General features: G+C 35.4%; 1 protein-coding gene across 5 annotated transcripts in view; it reads left to right on the top strand.

Moving 5' to 3' along the window:
* The window catches only part of TTC7B (tetratricopeptide repeat domain 7B), a 120029-nt gene that overhangs the window by 69491 nt on the left and 23080 nt on the right, over positions 1-27458 (top strand). For 2 of the 5 annotated variants that reach the window (XM_085582274.1, XM_085582275.1), the window contains 5 exons: positions 6290-6406; positions 10485-10582; positions 13980-14144; positions 20835-20975; positions 23060-23262. In XM_085582274.1, coding sequence (XP_085438400.1) covers positions 6290-6406; positions 10485-10582; positions 13980-14144; positions 20835-20975; positions 23060-23262 — 724 coding nt within the window. Of the gene's footprint in view, positions 1-6289; positions 6407-10484; positions 10583-13979; positions 14145-15861; positions 17445-20834; positions 20976-23059; positions 23263-27458 lie in introns of those variants that run through there. The other 3 variants (XM_021531932.3, XM_085582276.1, XM_085582277.1) reach the window with 2 other exon arrangements.

The raw sequence follows: 27458 nt of genomic DNA, 5'->3' as shown, positions 1-27458 counted from the left end.
GTTATGTTTCCTGTCAATAATCAGAACTTTTCCTATGAATGTAATTATTGAGTGCAACAAGCAACTTAGCAACTTTCTAACAGTTTATCTAGAAAGGTCAATAGATTTATATTCTTGCAAATAATCCATTCTGAATAATATTTGTTGCACCTTAATTTTGTCTATTCTGTTCACTGCTTCCCCACTGCAATTATTCTCTGGGGTCTCATAGTTAACCTGCTTTAATTTGCACAAATAGTTGACACTATCACAGTTTGTTACAGAAATTACATCAAACTGTATGAAGTACACAGATGAACGTAAGTTCTACATCACCATATTTATTTTTTCCCTTGAATTCAGATAATCTGAAGTCTACGTTGTCTGTTAAAAATGAGTTTATTTTCAGAGTTCAGTATCTTTAGTGTTGCATTCTGCATCATCCTTTTTATGACTTTTTTAGTGCAGAATTATTGTCAAACTAGTTAGTCTAGGATTTTAGAAGTCATAAGATTAGACTTGGTGAGGATTTTTTTGGGTGGCTGGAGGTGTTGTTTGTTTGATAGTTTTTGTGGGGGTTGGTTTTTTTTGGGGGGGGAGGCAGTTTCTTTGCTTTTTTAATATAGTGCTTGGTTTTAAAACCAGAACAACTTCTTTTGAATTATTCTAGCATTTGAGGATTTGAAGTTGTGGGATATATCAAATAAGCACTTAAAAGTGAAAAATGAAGTATTATAGAACTCCACACAGAACTGGTATTTGCCACCTTTCTTTTATGTTCTCATAAGTAACAGGCTATATATCAGAATTGATTATATATAAAGTTTATTATTCTAGTTAAGCTATTGTAGAAATTGATGTGGTTTTCTGGGAAATCAGGCTGTCGTTTGATACATTGTGTGGATTTTTTGTTGCTTGGACCCATATTTATGAGACTGCCAGTATATTAATTATTTCCTAACATTTTAAATAATTGATTGTCATGTAAAAAATACTGTTAGCTGAAATTACTCTTAGAAAACTCTTAAGTTATTTTAAAAGGTTCTCTTAAAACTTAGTAAGTTAACAAGTAGGTTAAACATAAACCAAAGTAGTTTCATTTTTAATCCTGCATTCTAATCAAGCTGATCTGATGCATCCTTTTAAATTTTGTTTTCCTAGGGTGGCTCTTGGGTTTCTCAGCAAGGCTTTTGGTGCTTTACACTATAATTTTCAATGCACATACTTTAAAGTGTTATATACAGCCCTTCCTTATTTTCTTCAAGCTCTGAACAATGTAAATAATCTGTATAATAAGAGAATAATAATGAAATTTGCTTCCAACGCTAACTGCAAGTAGAGCATTCTGATGAATTTTGATCAGGATATGGGGATATGGACCCTTCAGAAGAAGTCTAGTGGAACTGTAAGTTTCCTGTAGGATGTTGCTTAATCTGAAGGACTTCAGAGAGATTCCTGATTACTACTGCATTGGGTGACAGTGCTGTAGCAGGCTGATGCATCACAGTGTGTCATGTTGCTTGATTTGAAGAAAGGATCACATAATGTAAGGCAGGTCTCACCCATACAATAGTGTATTAAATACAGATATCCAGCTATGGCTGATCCAAGCCATTGTGCTCTTACACTGCACAGCAACTTGTGGAAATTGCTGACTTGATCCCAAAAGCAAAACAGCTGGTTTTAAAATGATGCTTGAGGTGAGCAGTATCTGTTCACCGATGTAACTAAGAATTCTCAGTATTAGTAGTGTTACTTATCACATAGCAGAGCTCAGTCTTCCATAGTTCAATTTTTTGCTTCATTCAACAGAATAGAAATACCTTCAATAGCTTAAGCCAGTATTGGACCAATTAACTCCTCTTGATCTCCTGACATTGTAAGAGAGTTGCTATAGAAGAAAATTTATGGTTGCAGCATCTTCAAAAAGTGAAACAGGATGGATGAGAATTAGGACAATAATTGCATTTTGGAGATTCTTAAGTTCTTTGCTACAAATTACACTGTCTGGTAAAGAAAGCTTCAGATCATTAATTAATAGATTAATTTTCACTGATTAGGAATAAAGCAGTAGCAAGAACCTTTGATGGCACAAGGTCCCATTATTATAGTGGTCCTATCTGTAATTCTTTTCATGAACTTACCAGTTGTATTTTAAGAAGTTAGGTTATTTGCACCAGCTCTTCTGTGGTGAAAACAGAACAAACTGTGAGGAAGCAGTCTTTTCTACAACCTAATTATTAATTTGGAGACCTAATTCCCACCCTTAGTGTTTTAATAGTCTAAATGGCCTTTAGATATACTTGTTTTTGTGGAAACAATTTCCTCTAGATAAATCGTTCTTTTCTCTTCCTGCTGCTTGTCTCGTCTATATTTATAGAAGGAATTTGTACTTCTTCTTGGCTTTTTTTTTCTGCTATACTAACTCAATGAAGTACTTTTTGTACTCTGTAGTTTCCAGATCACCCTTGCAGCCTTTCTGTGCAGCTGCTCCAATTGGAAATTCCTCGAGTGTGTGGGTTTTTTAGCTGTTACAAGGAGAATTACATATAACATTCCAGGTGTGGTCTCACTGGGATGTTGTACAATGCCACTGGGTCGTTCTCTTCCATTCCAGTGAATACTCCCTGAATTGCATCTGGCCTCTTCACAGCTGTCTTACCTTGATGAACCCACTGTTAGGCAGCTCTGGTTTGGAATAATGGCAACACAGGTTGCTTCATGCTCCTTCCCTCCTGACAGAATCATTGGCAATATAGATGCTGTTCCCCACTCATTCCAGAAGTGATATTTTCTTTGAAGTTTTATGTTAGAAAGGACAATCCTATGTGTCATTGTTTCCATAATTCTGAGAAATTGATTTTTTTTGACTGCCTGAACTTTAGTCATTCTTAAAGTGTTCCTATTTTCCATTTGTCATAGTTTTCATAGCTCAGACAACATAGGTAAAGATTATGGTGAAGGTTGGGGATTCATTCCTGAATATTCTTAGTTTTTATCCCTTTTAGTAAACACATTTTCCCTTTTTTCCTACATTGATACAGAAAAGCCCTAAAAGACTATAATTTTAGTGTATAATAATCTGTTCAAGTGTAGTTTAGATTTGCTGCATAAGATGCAGCTTTTGGTGTTGCTCTTTTGTCCCCTGCCTGTCCCCTGCTGTTCTTGATAGGATCTCTGCACATTTCTGATGTCTTACTTGCACATCTTCTCAATGATTGGCTTGTCACACATGGAGTTTTACCCATTCAACTTGATATACATATCCTTAAAATGTTTGAGCATCCTTGTGTTAAACACCAGGCTTCTGCTGCATCTTGGATGTCTTTGCTAACTTTCACTATCAAGATATTTGTCACTGACATTCAAAGACCTAGTTATTAACCTGTTTGGGATTTTTCATCTTTTATTTAAATAAAAATCCAGTAATATATGGATTAGGTTATGAGTAGCTGTTTTATAATGTCCTCATTAGTTAGTGAGAACAGTCTTGAAGTAATGGAGTAATTTACTGCTTCAGTAGCTATTTCATAAATTTATCAGCCATTAGCTCCAAGAATAACTAAGTCGTTCCACTTAAGAGTTTGATTTGTTCTTCATTTTGTGTCTGAGTAATTAGTCACCTGAAATGATATAATTCACTTTATTTTTAGCGATGTTAAAGATCTGCATCCATAGAAAACACTGTTGCTGGAACAAATTCTCTTTTAGTCTGTCTTTGAAAGAACCTGTTTTACCTACTTCCCTTCCCCAAAGGATTTGACCCAAACAGATTTCTGTTCTTACCTGTTGTATTTATTCTACATCTCTGACACACATTGTTCTACTTTTCATTTATTTTTCTTCAGTACTTCTATTCTTAATAGACTGCTGTTCCACCATGTCAAGGGTACTCTGCTACCATGTGCCAGTAATTTAAACTTCTGACTGTCAGACACAAACAGGTAGTTACTGATGTTCATAAAATATACAGTTTAATTTTCCTCCACATATCACTTGGTAGTTTTTATCTATTCTTCATAATTTTAGTAGTGTATCAAAACTTCTTGTAAGGTTCAAAATTCTCTGTGTCTGTAATGCAGGCTGTGTCCCAGAAAAGCTGTTTTCACAGAGGTGTGAAGTTGACCTTTCAGAAAATCTTTTTTCAGATAACCTTACCTCTTGGTTTCTAAAACCTTCCTGGTAATACTTGTCCCTGAGCTGCTTATACCTTCAGCCATGTTTCAAGGGAACTTGATAGAATTAAGGTAATATGTGAGACTTCTTTGTCACATGGTGTTCTTCCTTTCTGTTGCCTCCTTCATCTTCCCTTCCTTCCCCCATTTGTAAAGTATGCATGATTGACAGGTTTTCATTTTATTAACATCATGTTTTAGTTTTCTGAGGTGTCTTAGTACTTTTAAGATTTATAGTCCAAGTATTAATTGGATCCAGGGGAGCTGCTTGATGTGGCTTTATTAATGCGACCTTTTATACTCCCAAGATTATTTTTGCTATAGTGTGGGTAATCCTACACTGGTGTACTTTATTTATTAGATACAATGTCCTAGCCTTTCTGTATTAGAATTGTGAATATTTTTCCATCATGTACTTTGTTTGTTGTTTTTATTTTGGAAAATATGTGAACACACTGTCCTGTTGACTGCCATAATGCACAAGAAACAGGAATGATATTGCAATATGTACTAAGTGCATCCAAAAGCACCAAACTGATGTATTGCTTTCATTCTTACAAATATATTTGTCTTCTGCTGTCTTGATGTTGAATCCTACACTAGTAGCCCAGGTTCCAACATTTTTGTTGCACTGATTCCTATTATGCTGTACCTATGTTTTTAAGTAATTTCTTAATAACCAGATCTCCTCTCTTTCTATCCCCTGCTCCATTTTTCCTTTTAAAATTTGCTTGTTGAATCTTAGCATTTTGCTGACCCTGTGCCTCCCCTCTGCTAAAAAATCCCTAAAACTCTTAAATGCTTGAATACTGTTAATGGAAATTCAGTCTATCTGTAAACTGTACATAATAAAGTATATATTATGATTATTGACTCTAGAATGACTTGCAAATTCAGTGCTTCTGAATTGATTATGTTCCATAACTTTTGTAAAATGCTTTACAATCATAAATTTTAAGAAACTGAGCTTCTATAAGCTCTTCAAACTGTCAAATGTACCATCTTACAGAGAAGCAGGAAAGAGATTGTATTAGACAGATTCCTGTGATTTTGGTTTCAGGTTTGATGCCTAGGTCTTGCTCTTTGGGTGAGGTTTGCATGTGCATGTGTTAAGGGGTAGACTAGTTGAGGGGAGTGTGAAGGAAGGAGGATGTTATTTGTCATATTTCATTTTATCTTCAGTAAAATCATGGATAGACCTAGACATCTTCTTCTTTCAGGGATTACAGTCACTGTTAAATGAGTATCTAGGGAGAACATCTCTGCCAAATGAAATGCATCTTTAAATGATCCATGTACTTCCCTTTATACTCAAATCCAATTTACTGATAGGAGAAAAGCTAAGCTAGTATAACTGCTCTATGTTACAGAGTGATTACACTGCTCTAGATTCTTACAAGATATCAAGAGACTTCATATGACCTTATGTACCTGGCAGGTGCTCTTAAACTATTTTCTTAAACTAACATAGCAAACTGCCTTTGGTTTCTTCCTCAGTCCCACAGTGCACACGTTGTACACTTAAGGTTGTGTGATTAATGTTTGGATTTACATGCTGGGTAGTTTCTGCCAAGGATGTTCAGTGCAATGCTGAAGTTTTAGCTACTATAACTTGATGTAATTTCTTATTCTTGAGAAAACTCTCTGCACTTTTCAGTTACTATTAGCAGCCTCCAAGTTTGTATTTGGGATAAGAAACTTCTGAGCTTTCACACATTCCCCCTCCCCACCCTTCTCAGTCTTCCCACGCAAACCATATGAGCAATCATATAAATTTTTCACTTAGTATGATTAAGGTTGCAGTGGAATAAAATACCAAAGTACACCTGGGTTTTAAAACAGAAAGTAGGCTGACAGTTTTATATGCATGCTCTCCTCCTGCTTTGTGCTCTTTAATCTGTGATTTTGCTAAAAATTGCTTTTAAATTAGTATTTTTCTAGTGTATTATCTGTTCCTAGGTGTTGTAACTCCTAAAATGTACCTACCAATGGATTAGCTCCTTTATTGTCACATTGTATTTATATTCTTTAAATAACAAGGCAGCTGTCTAGGTTAATCTTGGTGGAGAACCTACAACATGATACAGCCTGTAGAATCTTAAAATATCTTTTAACTTCTTTTTCCTTTTCACTAGATTACTGTTTACAAAAGTCAAACTGGAGTCCCTGTGCAGAGGCCCAGATGAAGCACTCCTTACCTGTAAACATATGCTCCAGATTTGGAAATCCTGCTACAATCTAACTAACCCAAGGTAATATGCTGTAGAATGTTGGGCTGCTCACTGCCTTGCTTAGTAGCTTTTCAAGGCAATATTAGGTCAGAAGTCCTGCATTTACTTGTTTTGGTATTTCATATAAACAAACTAATCCTCTGGAAAACTAGAGACTGATGTTCAGAGACACCAGTTGATGGTCATGTGGAATTACCCAGGGGTCTATGAAGTAAACGCCCAAAGCTCCTAAATGCTGCAATGATGAAGGCTGGTTACACAGATTGATTAACTCGAATGAGTTAACCAATTCTCAGTGTACTGGTATGGTCTTGTTTTGTTTCCTGATCAGGGTTTTAGTCTTATATATTGGCTAGTGGAGAGATTGCTTAGTTCAAGGGTTTTCACTGAATAATATGAAGGAGGACAAGACATTAATTAAAAGCATGGAAGCATCGGGGTCCCGTGGATATAAATGATGTATTTGCAGAGTCAGCATGGCTGGTTTTTTAAACAGAGGTCTTGTTTATGAACCTATTTAGGTTCTTCAAAGGGATTAACAAATATATGAATATAAGTTGTTATAGTCCTGTTTGGGTTTCCAAAATGCTTTTGTGAAGGTCTTTTGCCATATATATATTTAGATAAGCTGTGAAACAAATGAGAAGGCAACTTAGCAGAAATCCATGCTGGTACTATTCAATATGTTTATCAAATACCTGGAGTAGGAGACAAGCAGAATTTCCTGCTGTCTGGTTGTTTGAAGGGTTGACAGCCTCTGGAGAAGAGATGCTACATCAGAAGAACTTTGTACCAGGTAGCATTAGATACCTTTGTAGTAGTATGATGGACATTCAGTTTTTCCTGTACTTTGATTCCAGTCATGTAAACACATTAATCTCTTTAAGAAGATTGAGAGAGTTAACCAAATGGCAGAAGAGGGAAAACTGCTTCCCTGATTGTGGAGCTAGTGAGCATTCAGAGCAGCAAAGTTTGGGGGGTGTGGCAGGAAAAGCCTGGGAGGGTGCCTGAGTCAGTCGCGGCATATTGAGGGACCCTGACACTGCATTGTGGAGCAGGGAGCATCACTCAGGTTACAGAAAGCAAGTATGTCAGCAACCAGAAAGGTTTGAGCTGAATCTTTTCAATTCAAAGTGACTGAACGAGGAGTAGGGGCCAGGGAGAAAATTTCTCTTCTAACCTAGTGGGTGGTGCTGTATTTTAGTTAGCTGGTTGTGTGTGTGGGCAGGCAGGGTTAAGAGTTTAGTACCAGAATACTGCACTTTGCAGAATAGCTACAGTTTTTTGCAAGCCTAATTTCAGACTGGCTTTGCATGTACTCCAACACAACTTTTCACCTTCCATCTCTGCTGTTATATCCTTTACACATATCGGGGCTCTAATCATAACTTGTCATTACTGCGTTGTTGTTCTTGTGCTAAGAGCTACTGCGCCGTGTTAAACACACTTTAAGTAATGCCTCCTTCAGGCATCAGCAGTGACTGTGAAAACTTACTCTTGGCTGTGTCAGCTTCAAACAGCAGTGGTTGATAACTCTCCTTGGCACCATTCTCCTTCAAGAACATCTAAGTGGAAGAATCAGTGAGGACTATTTTCATCTGATTTTTTTTTCATACTGACTTTTTTTATCTTGACATCTTAAGTCCTTTCTTGAAGTTATGGTAGTGCATTAGAATCCAATTCAGAATGGAATGAACACGAACTGTGGATAAGTGTTGTGATGGAAGGAGGCAGGTTTCCCAAATCACACATTCAGAGTTACATCAAGCAGTGAATAAGGATACTGAGTTGTAGTCTTCCTTTGGCTGGTCTGTGTGAAATACAAGGACTGAGTACCTACATATTGTATCATGGTAATCCAGATCCATCCAACTCTTTTGCAGGGGTAACAGTTATCACTCAGACCTGGTGACTGGGAAGTTCTCTTCACCTAGCTGCACTCCTCTTATACTGAAGAATGATGATGTAGGATTGTTGTGAAAGCTTTAATTTTTCAACCTTTTAACACAAACTTCATTTTGTTGCAAAGCCCCATTTGAAAATTATGTCTCCCACTGGAAATAATGAGAGATGTTTTAAAAAAAGTTCTTTAAGCCCGTATAAAAGGTCTTTAAATAATTTGAACCCTTTTTATAATGTTGTTCTTCAAAGATTTAAATATCTTTTATTCTTATTTGAAATACCTGTTTCTATTATGATTTAGACTGAAAAATAATTTGGCGTATCATTCTCCCAATGAGATAAGAATTTACTTTTTTGATAAGCTGTGGGTTATATTAAATATTTCCTCTGCAATGAATCAGATTTAGTGGGATCATGGGTTCAGTGTCCTTAATATAAATAAAAATAAATCACAAATACCCAGATATACTTTAAAAAGGGCTAAATGCAATACGGTGAATTACCTTTTCTCAGTCAATATAGAACTTTTGTCTTTAATTGACATACAATCTTTTTTTCTCATGAGATAGTTAATATGACTTTTAAAATTATTTTGTGGTGCAAGGCTTGGAGGTTTTAAGTGTTTTACTTTAGCCTACTGCTTAAAATGCATTAGAAAATAGTTGAATTCTTTTCCACTTTATGGTTTGCATTCAAAAAAGGAACAAACCACAGTTCCAGTGCTGTGCTTAGAAGATATTGACAGTAGGTCTGGCTCTACTTGTCAGCAACATTTGGCATGTGGTTGCATGTGGAATGAGGAAGTAATTACCACAGAAAATTGACACCAAGTGATGTAACAGCCATAGCTGATAGTGCATGGCCCAGAAAGTTCCCCTCTGTTTCCTGTGGATTTCTATGATTATGTCATTTTGTAAGGAAATATTGCAGTAATGTCAGAGTAATGAAAAATTTTAATTCTACCATTTTAGCAACAGCTCTAAAAAGAGGGAATGTTGTTTCACTGACTTTTGCAACTATTAAGAACTGTTGGGAAACTTCCAAATTCAGAAGGAGGCAGTTCTAAAATTAAGACAAATGGAGAAATGTGCAGAATTCCAGACATGCAGTTTAAATTAAAGTTTCTCAGGCTTTACTTTAAACTATTTCATACAGTTCTTTCTCTTCAGGGAGAATTGGACAAAATATTGCACTCTGCTAAGTTGGGCTAACAGTTCAGCTGCTTTAAATCTTAATTACTTTTAAGTTTGTGGGGTGGTTTGGTTCTCAATGAGGTTTTAAAGAAAATATTTCTTGATAATGAATAGTACTAGACTTAACAATCCTAAAAATGAAATTACTATATTAACCACAGAATGTTAAAGAAGGAATGCCCATATGTGCTTCCTTACATGTTGCTGACAATGTATCTCAATGCTTGCCTCATCTGAAGGAGAAAAAACACTTAGTTCTTCAGTCCCTGTTCTTCTGCTGAATTTTTAATAGTAGTTCTAGGAGCAGTAAGTTTTCCTGCAAGCATATCTACAAGAAGCCTGAGGGGCAGATACTGATTTACTGCTAAAGTAGAGGTTAAGTGCATTTGCCCACAGGTGCAATCAATAAAAATCACTCGTACTGCTTATGCTCCTGAGATGTTTGAAGTGTTCAAATGGTTTTCTGCTATGCTGTTAGAGTCAAGTTGAACATTAGGCAGTTAATATGTATATGTGCATATATTAAGAAAACCTGAAAACACAAAATTAAACCAGCCCTTTATAACGTCTTTACCTAAAATTAGATGTCCTGGTTTTAGTGTTTCTATTGACTCTGGAGAAAGTGTGGATTTTCAAACTTACACCTGCTCTCTCGGCTTTCTGTGAAACCTTCACCCCATATCATGTAAATATAATACAATAGATTCTTTCTGTAGAGCTGTTAGTTATCAATTGAATTAAAAGCCACTATTCCCTTTTTAAGTGTATTAATTATGAAAACAGAATTGCTGAAGTAAATAAGGATTTAATTTTGCTCAGCTTAATTCTGTTTTAATGCAACTGGCTTAATTCACTGTGAGTGGTTAGTAGTGCTTGGTACTAAATTTGGTCATAGCAGTAACTTTTATAGCAAGAACCTTTGTGGGAGTAGGGCAGCATGCAACTTGTATATCAGTATATAATTTTGTATTTTAATAGCTTACAATTTCTGTACTTCATTACAGTGATTCTGGACGTGGGAGCAGCTTGTTAGACAGAGCAATTGCTGATAGACGACAGCTCAATACAATTACATTACCAGATTTCAGTGATCCTGAAACAGGTAAGAACTGCATATAAACAATAAAATAGGTTAAATGATCTGGCCATAGCTAGATTTCACATTAGTTATTTTTTTGATTTTGCAAAATGAAGTTATATTTTTGTTATTGTCATATTAGTGGAAATAGACATTGTGTGATATAAGGTTTCTTTTTCTTCTTTTTAATTTATGAAGTACTTGCTGACCATGTTTTCTGAAAGTTAAAATAACTGTGGTGTGGATCTGGCTGAGTTTAGTAGTATTTCCTTATGCAAGGGCTAAAAATTAGTATGCTGAACTAGCCTACTTGCCAAAGTCCTGTGCTTTTTCGTTCATTCAGTATTTTCACATTTTTGTTTAAAAGATAGATTTTTAAAAAATTAGAGACCTTTGAATCTCAAAAGAATAAAAGACATAGTTTTGAATTAATTAAAATCTCAAATATATATTAAAATATAATTACATGTGTGGCTAGGCTTACTGTGGACATATTTTGGCATTATAAGCAAAATTTATTTGTTGTAACTCATACATACTGTGGTATTTTTATATACATATAAAAACTGTGCTGTGCAGGTATGCTACATAAAAGCTAAAATTGTTACACGTCCGTAAATACTGACAATATATAATTTGCCTGTATGAATATATTCTGTTATCCCAATGCAACTAATGTACCTTAGAAGTTACGTATTCAAAAAGTACATGAGCCATACATTCTGCCAAGATTTTAGAAGGAATTACCATGATATGCTAACTCCAAAAACGTTTGCTATATCTTACTTGTGTTCTAAATACTGAGTTTTCTTTTTTCTGGGTTTTAAAACCAACAGAATGCTTTTTCTGGGACCTTTCAGGGAGTTATTTCTGCTCAATCACTATTTGACACAAACAGCTTATGGGAAAATTTGCCAGTATATGAATTTGCCAGTATATTTGACCTATAAATTAAGACACATTGAAATGTGTACTGTATGTCTAGTATCACAATGGTGCAGTAGAGAAAAATCCAATTTAATTATTTAACTTCTGAAAATTAAAATTGGATTGAATGTTCAATTTTCAGTGTAGTGTTCTGTGCTTGCTATAGTGCACACAGTTTTAATTGCAAAGATCAGGTCACTTGGTTTCAAGAATAGCAATATGATATGGTGTAATTAACATGGAATCTTCTGTCTTGTATTCATATAATTAAAAGGGGTAAGATAACATATCATGCTATGGTGATCATTCTGTATTCTAGTCTAGCTGATTGTTTCATTTTTAAGAGCCTAACTAGGTTTTATAGGTTTCATATATATAGATAGATATAACTATAGATAAAGTTTTATGCGTTCAAAAAATGCTTGTTGGGGATGGTTGTTGTGAAAGGTTTTTGTGGCTAGTGGTGGTTTTTGTTTCTTTTTCAGTGGGGGCATACAGCTCTAGATTTATACCTTCAGGGTGTCCCAGTTTATGTCTGCCATACTTGAGAGCACAGTGAATTAGTGCACTTTAAAGACTGCATATTCCTCAATGCTTTTAAGTAAAGATGAACCCTCATTCAAAACAGTAAGCTTTTCAAGCAGCTTGCCCCAAATTCAAATCCTGCAGCCAATATCCTGATCTAAATAGGATCTCTGCACACATTCTGATTTTTCTAGCAGGTCCAAATTGTATTTTTTCTGAATCTTAGCTGTATTATTAGAACTTAACTCTGTTGTTAAGGGGAACAAGATGGAAAATTAAAAATATGGGATCAGTTTTTGATTATTTATTTTATAAAAGGTAATTGTGAAGGATCAGTTGGTAGATGTCCCTTATGGTTTTTTTTCCGTTTTTTTTTTTTTTCCTTTTTTTTTTCTTTTTTTTTTTTTTTTTTATGGAAGCTGGAGTTGATGTTGGTGTTTTTTAATTGTTAATTTTAGCAGAAGAAACTGTGTTGCAATATCAGTACTTAATTTCTGGCAAGGACTAGAACTTTGTTATCTACTGAATCTATGTAATTATATATAAAAAAGCTCCAGATCCAGTATTTGTCCAGAATTCTTCATCAGAATATTATATAAACATTTTGTAGGAATTAAAAGAAGATGGTACTACAAGAATAAAAACAGTCAAGCTTGTCATAGTATTTGAGAAAGTTTAATAGACTTTCAGACTGTCAGTAAAATATTATGCACAACAGATAGATGATAGAAACGATAGATGGTCAAGATGTTAGACCTGTGTAGGGCTGAAAGGGCTCACTTGCAAAATCTGTGGAACCACAGTGTTTAGAAATGCAGAAGGAATTTGGCAAATAAGTAAAAAAATGTTAAAATGCAAGAAAGTTCTGGCTGAAAATCCTCTCGGGATGGAAGTGTTTGTCCCCCTCCTTGTTAAACTACCTCATGTAATGCTACTTTGTGAATACATTTCCATGTCTGGATATGTGTGAACATTTGGAAATTTTTCCCTTCATAACTTTGTTTGCCGTCTGTGATGATGATGATGATGATCCCTTTTGCCTGTCTAGTCTGAATTCAGTCATTTAAGTACCAAGAAACGAGAGCTAAAATTCAAATTTGAAGTTTATGTAAAATCCTTACAAAAAATCCAGGTACAATGGGTGTAAATTCTTCTTATTTTTAAATTTATCAATTTAGCAGAAGGTGACCTTTTAAAAAAAGATTGAAAACTTGCTTTATATGGAGCTCTTTCCAATCCTATAATGATTAAGTGATTGAAGTTTAAATTTGTGTAGCCTTTAAAGTATCAAAAGAGATTGTGATTTTCTTACAAGTCTAGACTGTTGATTCTAATGTCCTGATCAATAACTGTGTCCAATTTACTTTAAGCTTGTCTGTTTCAGTTGGCTTGCCATGAGTGGCATGCAGTTATATTTGTATATATCAATGAAGGAAAAAAATGTAGAGGGGAAAAAAAAAAAGCTTTGATGAATCAATCAATCAATCTCACAGGGGGACAGACACATTTCACATCCAAGGACATACAAAAATATGCAAATCTCTACAGGCTAATTGGCTATTTGATTCAGAGAAATTGCAATCAATCTTTTTAAAAACTTTTTGTCCCATTTGCTTTCAGTCCACCAAGTTTATCATATGAAGAAACAATATAACCTGAGTTTTAGATTTTGACCTTTTTTTTCACTATATATATTTTTTTAAATTTATGCCTTGGAACATAAGGGGAAAAAATATTTGCTTTTTAAATCTAACTTAGTAGGAAAGGAGAGCATAAATAAAGGGGTATTTTTGTTATTTTTGCTTTCAGATGTGATATTTATTTTATGTAGGAGCCTTCGATCTTACTGAATAGTGAAACAAATGCTTTGCGTTTTTGGCATCCATGAGTCCATTAAACCCAGTTGGATCTTTTTTCTTTCCTGTCCCTCTCCACACCCCCTTACCATTCTCTTTGTTTCGCTTTTTAGCCTCTGATACTTCCTCATCTTCTCTCTCAAGAACAGAATCTCCTCTCCAACTGTTTGTATCTTCTCATCTTCCTCATCCTCATCCTAAGCCAGACACCTTTGTCTGGCCCCATGCAGCCTCTCCATACTGTGACCAAGTTCCTGAGCCCTGTTCACCTACTCACTGTAAATTGGCTTTCTATTCCTGATGAGCTTGTTTGTGCTGTATTTTTCTGATAATCTTCATACCTGATAAACCGTGGTTGAATAGATTATGTTTCAACAGTGTCAGTGAAATCTGGCCTTTCAGCTGCTTTTCATTAAATACTGCATGGGTTTTAAGAGTTTCATCAGAGAAGACTGTTTTATTCATCCCAAAAGATGTAAAGCTACAGACATATTTAATACTCTGTTCTCATGAGTGTTACAGAGAATTATAGGTGTTCAGTGAAAGAGATTATTGGCCAAGGCTGCTTTGTAGCATTTACTGATGTAAATTATTTCCAGTGCTGGCATCTTTTGCCTAACGAGACTGTCCCTGCCACAGAATGTCCTCTTATTTGAACAATTTTTAATAACTTAATTTCAGAAAGCCTGTCACTAATTACAACAAAAACATTCCCTGAAAATTCACTCAAAGGAAACCATTGCCTGAATATCAGTGTGTATCATGATGCAAGTAGGGCATATTGGATTGATTTGGAGGAGGCATAAAGAGCAGTGAAAATCAGCATTCTGCTGTTTCAAGTCAAGAGCCTTTCTGTTAATTGAAATTATGCCAGTTTAAACCAGCTATAAGATTGGTCTCCATGGTGTTTAAATACAAAATGCTGCCGGGGTAGTTCAGGTGACAGGGTAAAATCAATGTAGTTTTTCAGCCTTTTCCTTTTAACTCCTTTTAATTTCTTTTAAATTGTCCTTCACTAATACCTTTATACATAGCACTTTTTTGTCACTGAATTTACTATTGTCTGATTTTAAGAAGTTATTTTTGACACCTAGTCATTAGACTGGTTTCATGTCAAATATATTAATTCCAAGCAAAATGTAGCAAATAAATCTTAGTGTATTAGCAAAATTCACTTGTTAAATAGCTGACATAAGACCAGGGTTTTGAAAACACTAGTTCATATGTAAGCCTGTAACTGGAACTGCCAGGAAATCTGTGTCCTACAGAACTTTGAGTCTGACTTCCTTGAAGCATTTGAATAGCTGATTAGCTGCTATTACAGGTTTGGCTGTCATTGAGTTGAACTTCTTCATACCTATACTATAAACAGTACATCCCAGTTAACTTGTTCTTTGCAAAGCTAAGTTAGTAAGAACCTACTCAAGAATAAAGGCAAACTGAAAGAATCATGAAGTCAGAGCACAGATTCCATTATGTGGAGCCCAAGTTTTCAATTTCCAAGCTACTGTATCCTCAGGGAAAGGAGCTTCTACCATTTGTATGAAAAGTAGCAGAACCATGAAAAAGAAGAAAAAAATATATTGGAGTCCTTTGTATGGTGTCAATAATTAATGAAAGTTAAATTAATGAAAGTTAAACTTGCCTCAGTAAGGAACAGTTTCCCTGGATGCCTGTGTTAATATGATTTCAGGAGCTGAAAATCTCATGTTCTGTATCTTGCTCAGTTGAATTTTTTTTTCTCTAGTGAAAGAAGCCAAGGGCATTTTGTATTACTGACTTGACTTTCAATTTCTGTTGAACAGGAACATGATTTTAGAGGTGTACCATCTTACTTAATTTTTTTATCTTTTGAAATCCTGTAAACCTGATTTACAGTTTGAAGGTTATCAGAAATCCTTTCGCTTTTTTGAATTTCTGGCTTATACATCTCTATATAACTTTTTTTTTTTCTTCTTACTTTGGATTGTAATTTGTGGTTTGATCTATCCAAAGGCAATCCATCAGATGCTTACTTTCATGGGGTTTACTCCCTTTTTTCAGTTTGTAAGTAGTATTGACTGTGCAGTTCTATTAATTTCTGAAGGACTAAAATCACCTTTTCCTTTAGCACAAGACGTACATGTTTTGTCCATCAGTAGTCGAATCTTGATGTGTAAAGCAAGGCTGATGCTCTTTGCCCATTCAGTCACCCTAAGGGCTGTAATCTTACGAGACCTGAATGCACTCAACTAACACTTGCATTTAATAATTAAAGAGGCAGTATTCATTTCTAGAGGACTGCAAATAAAGATATATTAGGCAGGTCTGGTGTAACACAATGGCCAATTGCCAGTACATTGTATTATACCACTGCTGTTCCTAAAGAATTACACTGATCCAGAACGCAATATTGCAGCTACTGTCATGACTCATAATAAGCTATTTCTTTTGTGGTATGAGTTTTGCATGTAAAATAAATGAAGAGTACACTTTGAAATAATGAAATTATGAAAGCAGACTAAATAAGAAAGAATTAAGAATATAGATCAATAAAAATAACTTGTTTTAATCAAGATGTGAATTAATATTCTTTTTCTCCAACCAGTTACCTTGTAAAGCTGTGCTCATAGCATTCAATTATATTTTTCATTGTTTACTTTACCTTTGCATAAATTTTTTGGGGTAATACAGGAGATCAATTTGGTGGAGGAGAGAAAAGCAAGAAGATACATAAGCCACATAATTGACAGTGACTAAGCACAGAAAATCTTTTCCAAGGAGCTGAGAGGATGCTTTGTGAATAATGCTGTCCTTGCCTGACTACTGTCATCTCCATGCACAACTTTGTAGTAAAATATAAGATTGTTTTGTAATTTGTGATTGTGAAAGGTATCTCAGGCTCTTAATGAATTTTAAATGAAAAAAAAAAAAGTGAAATTTGGTTAAATTTGCCAATCTGTCTTATCAAATGCATCACTTCAGGGATGTATTAGTCCTGCAGAAGGTACTGCCTCTTTGTATTATGTAATTGCTTTTCTTACAGTTCTCTGTGTGTCACATCACTAATGTTCTTACTTCCACCTCTTTGTGTGCATGTAAAGTTGAGTCATGGGGGTTTTCATCTTTTCTCCTGCATGAGCATTGCAGTTAAAGCATTTTTTTCTTTATGTAAATATTGAAATGTTTAAAATGGGATGAATGTAAAACTGTTGAGTAACATTCTCTGTTATGGCATAAAAAGAAATCCTGCCATAGTGATTTTGTGAATTGATATGATCATGTTCCATGAAGGATTACAATCCATTCTATTACTCATTTTCAGAAGGGAAATTGATGAACATAGCAAAGTTATTTTGATTTTCTCAAAGCTGTCGTGCCATCTAGGTCCTGATAGAGTCCACATATTAGTTTACGTCCATTACACTGCCTTGTGAAGAATTTATGTGGAAATGACCAAGGAAAGAACTGAAGAATTCATAACACGCTCATTTACATAGGGTGTGTGGTGTTTATAAATGGTATTTAATGGGAGAGTTCATGTGAACTCTTTTGTAACATTTATGAAAAGCCCAAAGAGAATAAATTGATTCACAAAAGTTTATCTGTAGGTGTGACTTGGAAAGGAAAGGTTTCTGTGACATGACTTAACTTTTTGGGTAAATTGTTTTTGTTCAAGGCTCTTGGTAGGTTTTCTATTTGAGATTGACTTGAAACATTGAATCTGCAACATGGTTGTTGCAGAAAGGATATTAGTATGATGAGAAGAAACTAGGTTCTGTGCAAGTGCCATTATAGGAAACTTGAGTGGCAGGTTATACCTTTTTTTGTTTAGGAACATTTTGTCACGTTAAGACCTCCTGTCACACTTTGCAATGTGATCGTGATTCCAGATTTTAAACAATTTAGCTGGTGAATTCTAGGTCTTGCAAAGACAGTCCCTGTTTCACACTTTGCCATTTTAGTATAAACAAATGCTTCAGAACAAAGCTAAACAAATGAAAGTGAGTAGCCAGGATCTATTTTGGTGATATTTTAATTTTCCATGCTTCATGATTTCCCTTTCAAAATAAATACTCTTTGCTGCTTCTGTTATTTGTGAGTCTTAAATGTTGTGCTATAACAGCAGGTATAGAAATTATCAGGAGGTGCAAAGGTATTTTTGTGCATGAAAGATCAGTAAAATTTTAAATGAGAAATTGCTGCAACTCTACCTGAGAATTTGAAGCAAGCTACAACAGAGTAAATTGTAAGTGAAAGTGAGATATGTTTGTGTTTGTCTGTGGGTCCTGACCTCAGATCAAAGAAAGACAAATGCAGATAAGACCAAGACAAGAGAGCAGAGCTAGTGACAAAATGAACAGGGAACCTCCAAAGAAACTGGCTACATAGGATCTATAAAGCCTCAAGGTGACTCTAAGACACACTTGTTCCCCTCAGTTTCTCACAAGCCGCTTCGTGTCTTTACAATTTCAGTTGTATCTGATATTGCTGTATGTTTTAGAATTGTCATTAGAATACAAAGATCTGAACCTGTTATTTCAGGACATTTTGGGTTAAGGCAAGGGTACAGATAAGTTAGCACTAATATGAAAATACTTGACTAAAATTTGAAGGAAGGTAGGAAAAAACTTCTTAGTACACAAGATCTTTAAATTATGTTTAGTTTATGAAGTGAAAAGTTTACTAAATGTGTTTTAACAAAAAGAGCCAGAAATTAGTCAGATGACACCTAATTGTGGGAGTACTAAAGTATATAGGGCTTTATGGGTTAGAGTGTTAGCATGAGTGCAATGACCCTGAAAGATGCCTGGTTGACCATTGCTTTGTATATGTGTGCATTTTCTTCAGAGAACTAATTGCTGCAATATGTTAAGGAATGCCTTTTTCCTAAGGAGGAAATAGAAACAATTTGAATAATACCGCTTCAAAGAGAAATTTTAGCAATACTTACAAACTTTTTTTCATCTTTTTCTGCCACTCCTTATAAAGTCCAGGGTAGGAAGCACTCAGTATTCACTCTGTTTAATTTTAATACAGATGGCACAGAAACTCATAAGAATCTTATCACAGTATAGTTATTTTTTATAAATAAATTGACATAAAAAAAGTTTTAATATATTATCATATGTGCTTTAGTACTGGAGGCTTAAAATTCAGCAGCACATTTTCTATATTAAATTACCTGTGGCTTGGCTAGCAGTCAGAATCCTGGCTTTAAATAATAGAAAATATAGGCCCTTTTTAACATTGAATTGTATAGTTACTTTTCCAAAGGAAGGGATTAGGTGATCTTTGTTATGGCAGTGAATTGCACCTTTTCTTTACAAATTGTGCTGGTGAGAAGAAGGTGCTTTCACTATTAGTCCCTGAAAGGCTAACAAGTGCTTCACAGAAATGGCTGTCAGACAAGAAGAGGGTTACTCATAACTAGTGCTTGTTTTTGGTACACTTGCTAGTATTTTTCTTATAACACACTTCATGTGCTTCTTGCTTAGACTTCCCTTTTAAATTTCTTCAGAATTTAAGCTTTAAAATGGGAGACAAAATTAACTGTAGTGAATGTTCAGCTGTGCAAGCTGGACTTGGAGTTGTTTCATCAGCAAGTAAAAAGGAAAGCAAACTCTACTGCCAGACACTGTTTCACATATCCAGGGCAATTCCTTGTTCATAATGACATGAAATGCTAATTATGTCCTGTGCTGCTTTTCCTTTGTTTCTTTCAATTAAGGGAACTATGATGCATACTTTCAGACTAACTTCTTCTTCCTATTGATCTGGGTACTAGGAATTTCTGGTGCTTTCTGGTTTGCTGATTTATCTCATCACACTTAAAAATTTACATTTAATATGACAGATCTCTTCCCATTAAAATACTTAGAAAACCTGTGATCTTGAGAGTGAAGGTTTTATTTATTTATTAACTTGTAATGATGAGGACAAGCTTTTGGGGTGCAGTTCAACTTGTACAGGATTCAATACTTTCTTTTGGAGTATCTGCCATTGTTGATCATTATGGATATGGTGATGGAATTGGACAATTTCTCATCTGATCCAGTATGGAATATTTTACTGCCTTTATTTTTTAATCAGGCCTAATCAGTATGAGATTTTGTAATTTGTAATTATAAAACAACTAGAGATATACCGAGGCTTAGATGACAAGAAGGAGTGTAGTTTAAAACATTCATGGTCTTGATTTAAAAAAAAGTCATGACTAAATATGCTGGCAGTAATTGACTATACAAAGTACAGTTGCCATTAGATATTCTCTAGTCATAGAAGCTTTTTAATTCCAGTACTTTGAAAAGGTTATTATTTGCCAATGAGACTCTAATCTGACTTGGAAATGATACATTTTATGAGAATTATCTTTAGTATGCTCTGGGAATGTTTTCTATGCAAAAAAACTTTGTGGACTTGTTAGCCACAAGGTACTTTAACTCAGCCTTCTTGATTAGGCAAGTTTTACATTCAGTGCGGTTTAATAGTGTATTTGTGATGGTGTGTGTCGTGATCGCTGTGTGTATTTTAGTTCTCTTTTTTGTTCTGTTATTAGTTGTAAAATAATCCTCTAATTGCACTCTGTGGAAAGACGTAGTTAATACTAACATCAAAGTGAATGCAGCAACCTGAAGACTATAGTGTGTCATACCATCACAAACCTTTTTTGGATTGCACATTCCTAGAAAAGAGGTGTCAAGTTTAATAGAGAATATTCATAGTAGCAACCCAAAAAAAATGAAAAATTGTCAGGTACAGTTACCAAAGTTTAGTGTGTGTTTTATATAGACTTTCAGACCAATATGAAAGCTTTCATAAGAAAATTGATCCAGCATTTTAAAAAATTCTCCAGGATGGTAAATGTAAATTAAATATTGAATTTGGGGTGCAGCCTCTTATGAAAAGGGTTGCAATTACATCTTTTATGCAACGTATATGGCCTTCATTATTTCTGTGCTGGTAAATTCTTTTTATTGCTTCTACAGGTTCAGTCCATGCCACCTCAATAGCAGCTTCCAGAGTGGAGCAAGCATTGTCTGAGGTTGCTTCTTCCCTGCAAAGCAGTGCCCCTAAACAAGGTCCCATGTATCCTTGGATGACTCTGGCTCAAATATGGCTTCATGCAGGTATTGTGATAGTGAAATTTATTTTTTATGCCCTCTCCTTTATTACTAGCCTAAGGACTTAGCAAAATCTGTTTCATTCAGAATCTGTTATCACTTATCAGATAATATTTTTTCCATGTGTGTGGCACTGAAACAAGCCAAGAAATAAAAAGCACACGAGTTGCTCTGTTTGTAAGATCATTTATGAAAGATTAGGCAGTAGTTTTAGAATGTAGCTGTTACCACTGGAGTCATATCTTTTGTAGAGCAAATACAGTACTCTCTCCCTTATCTCTGAAGAATTTAGTTTCTAAAGTTTCTAGAGCATCTCAGTGCTTGGAAATCTAGGTGTCCTTGCAGAATCACATACTATTCTGATTTGAAAGGCACTCACAAGGATCATCAAGTGCAATTCTTAAGTGAATGATCTATGAGGGGATGGAACCTGTGACCATGGCATTACTAGCACCATGCTCCAAGCAACTGAGCTAATCCCAGATTACTGAATCCATTGAATGCAAAAAGATGTTTGTAAGATTTTCCTGTAACTACAAAATTTTATAATAGAAAAGAAATAACTGCATATGCAGGTAAAGGAACAGTAGTAGTACTGTTGAGCAACCTGTCCCTTGCAGCTGTGATAATGAGCCCAAATTCCATTCTTTTCCTTCTGGTTTTGTTAGTGTAAAAGACTCAGGATTGTTTGTCTAAATGTAGAGTCATCTTGAGTGGATTTAGTATTATTCTGATGCCTCAAGCTAACTGCAGTATCACAGGTGGCTGTTGCATAAAATTTTAACCAGAAAATTATGATCCAGTGTATTTTTATATAGTTAAAAATGTATAACATAGAATTGTTTTTATTGATAGCTGGATCAGAAAGATGTAATTTAGAAATCAGCCAGCAATTGTTATGCCTTGCTCTGCTTTCAGAATCACTTTTGCAGTGACATATTTTTTTTCTTTCATGTTTTCAACAAAACAGTGCTTTATTTAGCATTTATGTAGCATTTTAATTTACCTATTTACGTCTACAGTTTTATGGTGTGAAAGTCATGGCAGGGTAATGGCTCCCATTTATAAATGGTTTGGTGGTTTAGAGAAAAAGCCCAGAAGATTGGAGATTGGAAAGAAAGCAATTACAGTGATTAATAGTAGTGATCTCATTTGGGCTACTCAAAAGCAACACAGATTAGAATAGGGCAAGGTCCAACAGGGTGTAGTAAAGTCACCTGCTCTGCATTGTGGCATCATTGACTTTAAATATTTATAAACTGCCACAGATGACCATCTACAGTAATTCTCATAATCTATAATGCTGATAATTTCTCAGCCTTCTGTGGCAGCTTGTTCCACTACTTATTTTCTCTTTGGTGGGGTTTTTTTTGTTTTTTTAAAAAATTTTTGTGGGTTATGGCAGTTTTGGTTTGCCAATCTGAGTTTCTTCTCTCCTGGCCAACGCACCAATTAATGGAGTGGGTTTAGTACTGGCTGAATGCCAGTGTACTCACTAAAATTATTTACTCATTTCCTGCTGTGAGATAAGGATTAGGAGGAGGGCAAAACAGGCCCAAAACTTTAAAGGGTATAAAGAAAACTTTATTAAAAGAATTAAAAGATAAAATAATAAGAAAATCAGAAGAAACCTTCAGAGCCCTTCTACTCCTCCCACATTCTCTTTACTTTCTCACAACGTAAAGAGGCAAAACCTGGAACTTTCAGTCAGTTCACCACCTCTGAAATAGTCTTTCTTCAGTTCTCTTAGGGAGGGGAGTCTCTCTTGCCATGCGATGGAGACTTCTCCACAAGAAGAAAAAAAATCCAAGACTTAAGATAAAAATAGCAAACTAGAAAGAGTATTCTGGGGTTTCAAACAGCCATTTAAAAGTTGTAAGTCCTGATATACTTAGAAAAACAACTTTCCTGAAAAAAATAATGCATTTAAAATAATTTAGGTAATAATTTCTCTTTTAAGATGCAATTTTTTTTAGGAAAATAGTCTTTATCTGAATGGAAAATATTTACCAATAAAGCACATGTGGCAACGTCTAGTCATGGTATGATGAAGCAAGAATCATTAATTGGTCGTGACATTCCTTCCACAGCTGAAGTCTACATAGGAATTGGGAAGCCTGCTGAGGCCACAGCGTGTACCCAGGAAGCAGCTAATCTCTTTCCAGTGTCACATTATGTTTTCTACATGAGGGGGCAGGTGGCTGAACTTCGTGGAAATATTGATGAAGCCAAACGCTGGTATGAAGAGGCCTTATCCATTAATCCTACCCACGTGAAAAGCATGCAGAGGCTGGTAAGTCTTGAGCCCATGTTCGTAAGCAGTGTCTTCTCAGCTGGTGATACGGTAGTGTGAAGTCTTGACTTGGTGTAGGTAACCTGTACCTTGTGAATTTGGGATCTATATTCCTATTACAAGATGCTTTGGAAACAGCCTTTCCTGGCATTTATTCTGTCTTTTATGTGTTGGGACATAAAAGGGATTTGCAGGCCATAAGAGTATTTCAATCCTAATAGAAACTATAGAACAAGAAACAATTTGCAGCTGCCCAGTATTCATGCCATTGGGAAATGAAGGTGGCTTATGGTAAGAGAAGAGTTGGATACTGTAGCTGGATACTGTACAGGGAAGACCAGTCATTTTTGTATTCTGAAGTAAAAGTTAAATTCATAAAATTATAGAATATTCTAAGTTGGAAGGGACCTACAAGGATCATCAAGTTCGACTCCTGGCCCTGCACAGGACACTCCCAAGAGTCACACCCTGTGTCTGAGAGCATTGTCCAAACACTTCTTGAACTCTCTCAGGCTGGTGCTGTGACCACTTTCCTGGGAAAGCTGTTCCAGTGCCCAGCCACCCTCTGGGTTTTCCTGATATCCAATCTAAACCTCTCCTGACACAACTTCAGGCCATTCCCTCAGTCCTGTCACTGGTCACAAGAGAGAGGAGATCAGTGTCTGCCCCTCCTCTTCCCCTCACAAGGAAGTTGTAACTGCAGTGGGGTCTCCCCTCAGTCTCCCCCAGGCTGACCAGACCAAGTGACCTCAGCCGCTCCTCACACGGCTTCCCCTCAGGGCCCTTCACCATCCTCACTGCCCTCCTTTGGATGCCTTCCAGTACCTTTATATCCTTCTTACATTGTGGTGCCCAGGCTGCACACAGCACTCGAGGCCACACCAGTGCAGAGTACAGCTGTTTTCTGCATTCTGCATGTTTGTTGATTACCTTTGTGCTATGTGATTTCTTGGGTTTTTGAAAGGTAGAGAATCAGTCTTGCCCCCAAATGAATGTATAGCTCCAAGTGCAAAGGTACCTTCCCTAGGATAACATATGTTTGTTTACATACTTCACAGATACATACATGTATATATTGTGTGCTTACCATATTAGGAAAATTACTTTTAATCCTATTTTCTTCCAGATAGAGGAGAATAGAACCACTGAAATCAGCTTCTTACCCAATCTTTTTGTTCAGAAATAGAAGCTGGTTTCTGCCTAGGTATTTATGAATTATTCAGAGAAATTTCTTGTGCTTCCCTGAGGGAAACATATGAGACAAAAGATCAGATAGGAAGGCGGCAGCACAGAGAAAGTTTTTTGTTTCACCTTTTTCAGCATTTCAGGATATTTGAGCCTGCTGACAAGTGCCGAAAGATTCCCTTTCCCAAAGAAGCAGGCAGTCAATCTAAAGCAGTGCAACTCAATGAAAATGAAAACTCATGTTTTGTTGGGTGTCTATTTGCCCCTCCTCAGAATGCACCTTTGAATAAATAAGTCTGTAAACACATAGTGCTCTTCAGAATGACTGAGAATTAGCTGCCTAAGAGACATGTGAGATGAAAATTATTGGGCTTCCAGTCCAGATGACATTTTTATGAGATTTTCTGTTTGAGTCCTGTCTTGAAGGTAACTTCTCATTTCATTGGATTGGACAGTCCTTTTTAAGGATTCTTATAATTTAAAATTTTGTTTCTATGAGCTTTTTCAACTGTTCTACACCTTTTCTGCAGTAGGATGTTGTTTTGAGTAGATTCTGAGAGATTTATGCTGCTTAAATAAAATATTCAAGATGTATGCTATAAAAATACTTGTCTGTGTAATTTCATGTAGGAGAAAGTACAAGCTTCTCTATCCTTCTTGACCTTTTGACTATTGCAAAAACTATTTTAATGAGGAAGCTTGCAGTGTTTACGCTTGCCTATGTGTACAGATGAGTATCTGTACATCTCAACACTTTGTGTATATTTACCTATTTATTATAAAGAAATATGATCTCAGTGGCAAATGATCTATAGCAATAGCAGTGTGGAGGTACCAGCCTCTATGACAACAGCTGAAACATTAACTTCTAATATTTGTATTCACAATTCTAAACTGACAGTTGGTTTATGAATGAAAGTTCTGTGCAAAACCTCTTATTTTCTGTGATTAATTTGAAATTTTAAAAATATTTGATATGGCTTTCTAGCAATGCTTAGAAAGTAATATCAAATGCAACTGTTTCCACATAAAATTTACCTTAGAGCCTATATTTATTTAATAAGTTTTGGTGAATTTCCTTTTGAGGGGCAAGTACTGAGTATAAATCATAGTAGCTTTATGTATAAAATGCAACAAACCAAGTAAGATTTAAAGATGGCATGAATTCTAGCATGTAGGATCTGCATCCAGGCCTGCTTCTCCAAGTGAAACTACTTAAAATATTTGAACCTGAAATCAGTTTGGAAGGACTTTTGTTTGTTTTAATTAAAATTTTAGAATGAGTGACGTCTATTGAGTGACACTCAATAAAATTTCCTGATGCTAATGGTTTGGAAATCTGAATCTTTGATTTGAAAATCTTTGTAGTTGTCCATAGTGGGGGGAAAGGTGAAATAAAATGTATTTTTCAATTTGAACAACAATAGCATATTGGGAATAGGAGTTTTTTCCTTTTATAATCCATCCTTTTAATGATGTTACATCACTCTGGTAAGAAGGATTAAAACCCAAACTTAGAAAAATTTACTATTTTTCATATATCATTTCATACAATATTTTCACTGTCTTTCCAAGTACCTATTCGTGAATATGATCTACTGTTTCTACACAGAAGCAATGTTAATTTAAATTACTGGAGAACTGTATAAGTAAAGACCAGAAAGGTTCGTTTTGTGGCTTCAGAAGTATTTTACTTCTTCTTGTGAGCATGTGCTGTGCTTTGTAGTTTCTGCCAAAAGACTGCTGCATTTGTCTCTCATGCAGAGTCCACATTCTATCAGTGTGACCATGAAGACTCTGCAGAGGTCTAGTGTATTATCTGAATTAAATGACTTTCTCTTGGCTGGCATCATCTTTTTTACAAAATTGCAATATTTTTAAAGAAACAGTTTCTTACTCATTTTGCTGCTGTCTCTAAAGTCTTCACAGATTTACTCCTGTTTCAAGAAAGTTACTAAAATGAAAACCAGGAGATCTTGATGATGGTGTGGAAACTGGAGCAGTTAAGAGTGATGAAAGAGATCTGTTTGCCGACAAAATTATAATCATAAATGGGAGGTTTGATGGGGAAGATTTTTACCTTACTAATGAAATGCCTAAGACAATGTAACACCAAATGTTGGAGTCTTGATCCATGAGTAAATGAAAAATGGTTTAGCTGTATTCTGCTCAATTAAACTAGGGAAATGGAGCTGCTTGGGCCATACTGTTGAATTACCTAAGATGGGAGCTATTCCAAAGGAGAGCAGGCTGCAGGGGCACAGCTCACTGCTATTTCCACCCCTTCCAAGATGTTGGGGGGCTTATTATTTAAATCAGCCTAACAACAAAACTAGGTTTTTTCAATGAGAAATGCTGTTTAAATTATCTGCAGTTCCTTGTGGAACTAAATTTTTATTTCCTGTACAGTTAATGTTTTAATTCATACATTCATTCACTTTATTTTGTTGAGCAGTGCTCATTTTAAACTCTGCCTTGTTCTCAGGTGCTATTTTTTACTGTTTGTCACCAAGTGAAATTTTCTCCAAGCCAGAGGTTATACCACGTTGCTATTTGGCTAGCTCTGACTGTTCACAAGATGTCAAAAGGGAAGCAATAACATGTCAGTATTAATTAGGTGTCCTTTACAGAATGCAGCAGCAATTCTTTTGAACAAATGCAGTGTCCTTTCTTCTTTTTTAAGGTTTGTATAGTGCACTCAGAAAAAACAACATGAACTTGTGTTCTAAAGGTTTGAAATGCTTTGGTTTGTTTCTGTATTTCAAATAATTTTTTCTCACACTGAATAAAATTTAAAATTTTCTTCAATTACTTAATTTTAAAAAGATGATTTACACTTCAGTGTCATATACCTATGGTTATCACCTTCCTGATTTTGGCCAGAATGGATTTATTTATACAACGTTCTCCATTCTCCGTACTCTTTATCACTGCCTCCAGATTTCTGCATTATTGCTGCCTTCCTGCTTTTCTCATTGTTTTCCTCCCCTGTGAAAAAAGGAATAAACATT

The sequence above is a fragment of the Lonchura striata genome, chromosome 5, assembly GCF_050655825.1.
Source record: "Lonchura striata isolate lonStrDom1 chromosome 5, ASM5065582v1, whole genome shotgun sequence".
Taxonomy (NCBI): Eukaryota; Metazoa; Chordata; class Aves; order Passeriformes; family Estrildidae; genus Lonchura; species Lonchura striata.
This window is presented reverse-complemented; position numbering and strand designations above follow the sequence as displayed.